This window comes from Acartia tonsa, chromosome 8 (assembly GCF_053477335.1).
Source record: "Acartia tonsa isolate MP-2025a chromosome 8, ASM5347733v1, whole genome shotgun sequence".
NCBI lineage: Eukaryota > Metazoa > Arthropoda > Copepoda > Calanoida > Acartiidae > Acartia > Acartia tonsa.
The window spans coordinates 40,586,800-40,592,799 of record NC_137267.1 but is presented as its reverse complement, the minus strand read 5'-3'; the positions used below and the strand labels follow the sequence as shown (position 1 = coordinate 40,592,799).

General features: G+C 32.6%; 1 protein-coding gene across 1 annotated transcript in view; it reads left to right on the top strand.

The window, feature by feature from the left end:
- The first annotated feature begins 4,351 nt into the window (after positions 1–4,351).
- Positions 4,352–6,000, top strand: part of LOC145326943 (uncharacterized) — a 64,930-nt gene continuing 63,281 nt past the window's right edge. The window contains exon 1 of the mRNA XM_080170392.1: positions 4,352–4,453. Coding sequence (XP_080026518.1) covers positions 4,369–4,453 — 85 coding nt within the window. The 5' untranslated portion in view covers positions 4,352–4,368. The remainder of the gene's footprint in view (positions 4,454–6,000) is intronic.

Sequence of the window (6,000 nt, the reverse complement as noted above, 5' to 3'; positions counted from 1 at the left end):
TTTTTTTAAAGCGAAGCTTTTCTATAATTAGGGTCAGTCCGTCCGTACGTCTGTCCGTCCGTCCGTCCGTAACGGATAGCTTGTTCCGCTAATTTAGGCATGTTAGAATTGTCCTATTGGTTTCAAACTTTGCATGGTGATTCCTGTAGTAGTTAGGTACGATTTAGAAAGCGTAGCAACTCTATAATCATTACCAGAATGTCCGTACGTCCATTTTAAACATGTTGATTTTTTTTACTTTTTTAACAACAAATTTTTATGTGATCTAATAATCCGAATGATCTGTTTATTGGTATACTGATTCCTGGGACAACAAAGTACAATATCATAAGCGAAGCAACTCTATAATCAAGTCCTAAAAATGTAAGTATGTCCATAAACATTATTCTGTATCAAGCAGTTTTTCAACAATTTTATTTAAATTTAGCTTCGACATTTATACATTTATATTCTGATTATTCAGTTCTGACACTATACAAGTGTTAGTGTCCGTTTCAGTGCTTCGCTTTTATGGATGTTGTCATCCTTGTTTTCTCTAACTTTATCTTTCTTTCTCTCTCTTTATATATTTTTACTTTTTTACTCAGTGTATTTCCTCATGCTTTTATATTATCTATTCATCAAGTTTTTACTCTATTAGACATAATCGTCCTTGTTTAGATTTACATTTCAATTATCTTGCAACCAAAATTTATAGAAAGAAACATGATTTTAAAGCTGTAATAGTTATATATTGCATCGTATTATAGAAAGTTTTCCTTGGATATTGAAAAAGAAAATTATAACATTAAAACCAGTTTTTTTTATCTTAACTGTTATATATGTCAGTATTTCGATGCTATACATGATTTTTCAGTATGGCCAAGAAGCGGTCCTAATTCACTGGATGTTAATCGGTTTCGAAGCAATAATGGAAAATGTTTCGCAGACCAACCAACAATTATTACAATTATGTAGTAGCTATGCTCCCAAAAAAAATCGGAAAGATGTTAATATGTGACTATTTGCTTTAACATAAAATGACATTATTTGAAATTTCTTGCATTTCTGAAATGTTACTTTTTCTTGGGAAAAAGCAAGATAATAAATTATATCTTCATTTTCTCAAAGAAAGGAATTATAATTCTAGATTTTAATACATAGTTTCCTTGGGAATTATAGATATATCCAATGATAAGACATGGCTGTTAAATTGGTGAACTGAACATCCCCAATGTTGCTATACAAAATTATCCCTTCTGTAGATTAGAATTAGTGGTTGAAATGTTTGTACACTCAACTTAATAAACCAACCAATCAAACTTCAATAAAAGTCCCTAAAGTTGTTAGGCCATCAAATAAAAATATGTTATTAAAAACTTTGGGGACTAGTTTAATAAACAGCCTAATGTCCCCTCCCTCCATCTCTTTTGTTGTTTCCGAGGTCATAATGGACACACACACACATTTACCTAATCTTAATTGAATATTACATAAATGTAAAGAAAAATTACACATTATATTTTAACCGTAACGTTAATAAAAATTCCATAATTCTAATTTCTCAAAAGCATAGCGTTTAATAAATTACAAATATTTTAAATCAAGGATGACATTATTATGAAGCGAAGCTGGAAAGAGAGAAGGTACAATGACTTATAGAATAGACTAGCGGCTGCGCTCCTAGCATCTAGGATATATGTATCGAAGTAGTAATGAAAAACCAAGCTTAGTTATAATAATTTTATAGCACCAAACCATTCAGGGACCTATAAGGAGCTTCCATAAAATGGAGTACTCAATCAGTTCAGTACTTATCGAAATCTTAAGCTACAGTTAAAAAACCTGACCACTTTTTATTAAAAAATGAATAAAACTAAATAATCACTTTTGCCTGAGAAAGTGTACAAATGTGATAAATGCAGCCGCTGAAAATAAAAAGTACCTAAAATGATTTGAAAACCCTAATTTTTATAAAGATATTTAATTTGTGTATCTTCGAATTTAACAAAGCATTCGATACATATAAGAAATTATAACTATAATAGTTATTTCTCGCCTCGTATTATAAACGACTTTCCGCGGATATAGAATCATGATTTTTTTCGTATGGATGAGAACCGGTTCCTATCCACCGGATTCGAATGAATACAAGAAATACTATTAACCCATTAGTGACGAACCGGCTTTTAACGACCGGTTCCAGAAAATGCCAAAAAAAAACCGATTTTCAGTTTCAGGATTGCATCATGCTCGCATGAGCCTACCCTTTACTGCGCTGTTTTTCAATTCCCCCCAGAGAGAAGCGTTTCTATCTATTAGGTCGGCCACAATCTTTCATCGAAAATGGGTGAACCAAAAAAAACAAGGTGATTTAAAATACCCCTTCTAACTTTTTTGTTTATGAAGTAAAGTTAGTGATTTTTTTCGTGAAATTTAAAGCTTATTGGCAACTACATTCATTTGTGAAATCGTTTTATTCAAATTATTATTTTTTATATGATTTTTTTATCGTTTAATTATGTTCTATATAACTCCGGTTCGGCGTGAGTAAAAATACCCGAAAGTTTTATTGCCCTGCTCGGCATGAGTAAAAATACCCGGTTTTAACTTTTCAACCATTAGATATATTAGATATTTTTTATCATTTATTATTCTCTTCAAATGTAAAAATTTCTTTATTTCCCAATGATAAATATAATTGATAGATAGATAAATAAAAGGATAGATAGATAGACTGATATATAGGGATAAGACAATGGCCGATAAATTTATGTAGATTCCCAATGATAATCAACAATTGTTAGACAGATAAATAAAAGGATGGATGGACAGATAGATAGATATATCTTGGTTTAGACTTTATTACATAAATATTTTTAAGGGGTGGGGGGGATATGTTTTTTTCTCTTCAGGCCATTTTGCTTATCTTGACATTTCCCCACAGGATGGGGGCGTAACTAACCAGTATTCTATGCAAATTTGATGGTTTTAGGCCATTTTTGTTATCTTGATATTACTATATTATTCTATTCTTTTGTTTGTGATATTTTTTAAATACTTTAGGCCAAAGATATGTGATAAGTCTTTTCTAGTCTTTCCTTTATCAATAAAAATTATATTTTTTTATATATTTGTCAATTACTGATACTACTAGAATAGTTGCTACTCTATAATTCACTTTGGACGTTCAAAAATTACATTATCAATATCCCTCCCATTATTATCAATACAAATATTAGCAAAAGTTTTAAAACTTCTTCGAAATGGGCTTTTTTAACCGAAAACGGCGGCACCTATAGCCAAAATCTTAAATGTGATATAAATTGTTTTGTATGTTAGTTGTAGCTCTATCAATTACATGAGGTTATGTAGTTTTCAATTACGGATCGTATCAAAGTTCTAAAAAGTGTTCATCTCACTTTGGTCGTTCAAAAATTACATTTTTAACTTTTTGGGCCAAAAAACCGGGTATTTAGGTCGCAAACGGGCTTTATTGCCGGGGGAAAGCACCAAAAAACGCCAAAAACGGTTATTAATGGCGAAAGGTTTTTTTACTCGCGCCGAACCGGGTTTTATTGCAACTTTCCTGTGCACGCCACTAGAGCAAAACAAAAAAATTGGAATTCCGTTTTTACCATTATAAAGCTTCCCTGAGATTTTCAGCTCGATCGGTCCATAAAAGTGGCGCTCGGCACTAATGGGTTAAAAGTTTAAAGCTTATATTTTGCTTTTACGTGAAAAATAAGACATTTTTTCCTAAATTATTTTTTTGCTGGAATTTTAATTGCTTTTGTTTGTGTTATTTTGTCGTTATAGGATATTTTATGTCTTATTTTTTTACACATTTTTGTTGATGTTACATAAAAGCATTCATAAGATTTAATAGATTTTTTTCTACACAAAAAAATAATGCATTCTAATCTTAAGGGGATTTAGATTAAGCTAATAAATTTTATTTTATATGCTACGTACTATAAACAACAACAATTAGGTAGAACAGCTGTAATGTTAGCACTATATTATATGATAAATTAAATGTAAAGACGTCTGGAAAAATTGTAGCTACACAGATGGCATAAATAGGATCGTTTTTTTATAAACTTACAAGCCCCCAAAATACGCATGGAAGGAACAGACATAAGACTATGAATTATAATTGTACATAAAGTTTTATAAATTATATGATTTGTTGACTTGAATTTTTGGATACTTTTATTAGATCTTGATTGAATAGTTGAAATTAGCATTATCTAAACTTTTCATAAGTTTAATATACATAAGAGGATAATTTGTTTATAATTTTGGTTGTATATAAATGTCTTATTCCCTCAGATCCCCAAAAATACGGGACTAACACTACGGTTATTTTCAGAAACGTGAATAACAATGTTGTGGTGGGACGATGGATTCTCAAGTAGAAGGGGGAGTAAAGATTATGGATCTAAATACTCCTTAGCAGATGGAGCAGAGGGTAAGTTTAATATTCTCAAGTAGAAGGGGGAGTAAAGATTATGGATCCAAATACTCCTTAGCAGATGGAGCAGAGGGTAAGTTTAATATTCTCAATTAGGAGGAGGAGTAAAGATTATGGATCCAAATACTTCTTAACAGATGGAGCAGAGGGTAAGTTTAATATTATCTAGTAAGAGGGGGAGTAAAGATTATGGATCTAAATACTCCTTAGCAGATGGAGCAGAGGGTAAGTTTAATATTCTCTAGTAGGAGGGGGAGCAAAGATTATGGATCTAAATACTCCTTAGCAGGTGGAGCAGAGGGTAAGTTTAATATTCTCAAGTAAGAGGGGGAGTAAAGATTATGGATCTAAATACTCCTTAGCAGATGGAGCAGAGGGTAAGTTTAATATTCTCAAGTAGGAGGGGGAGTAAAGATTATGGATCTAAATACTCCTTAGCAGATGGAGCAGAGGGTAAGATTAATATTATCTAGTAGGAGGGGGAGTAAAGATTATGGATCTAAATGGAGCAGACGGTAAGTTTAATATTCTCAAGTAGGAGGGGGAGTAAAGATTATAGATCTAAATACTCCTTAGCAGATGGAGCAGAGGGTAAGTTTAATATTTTCAAGTAGGAGGGGGAGTAAAGTTTATGGATCTAAATACTCCTTAGCAGATGGAGCAGAGGGTAAGTTTAATATTCTCTAGTAGGTGGGGGAGTAAAGTTTATGGATCTAAATACTCCTTAGCAGATGGAGCAGAGGGTAAGTTTAATATTCTCAAGTAGGAGGGGGAGTAAAGATTATTGATCTAAATACTCCTTAGCAGATGGAGCAGAGGGTAAGTTTAATATTTTCAAGTAGGAGGGGGAGTAAAGTTTATGGATCTAAATACTCCTTAGCAGATGGAGCAGAGGGTAAATTAATATTTTCAAGTAGGAGGGGGAGTAAAGTTTATGGATCTAAATACTCCTTAGCAGATGGAGCAGAGGGTAAGTTTAATATTCTCAAGTAGGAGGGGGAGTAAAGTTTATGGATGTAAATACTCCTTAGCAGATGGAGCAGAGGGTAAGTTTAATATTCTCTAGTAGGTGGGGGAGTAAAGTTTATGGATCTAAATAATCCTTAGCAGATGGAGCAGAGGGTAAGTTCAATATTCTCAAGTAGGAGGAGGAGTAAAGTTTATGGATCTAAATAATCCTTAGCAGATGGAGCAGAGGGTAAGTTTAATATTCTCTAGTAGGAGGGGGAGTAAAATTTATGGATCTAAATAATCCTTAGCAGATGGAGCAGAGGGTAAGTTCAATATTCTCAAGTAGGAGGAGGAGTAAAGTTTATGGATCTAAATAATCCTTAGCAGATGGAGCAGAGGGTAAGTTTAATATTCTCAAGTATGAGGGGGAGTAAAATTTATGGATCTAAATAATCCTTAGCAGATGGAGCAGAGGGTAAGTTCAATATTCTCAAGTAGGAGGAGGAGTAAAGTTTATGGATCTAAATAATCCTTAGCAGATGGAGCAGAGGGTAAGTTCAATATTCTCAAGTAGGAGGAGGAGTAAAGTTTAT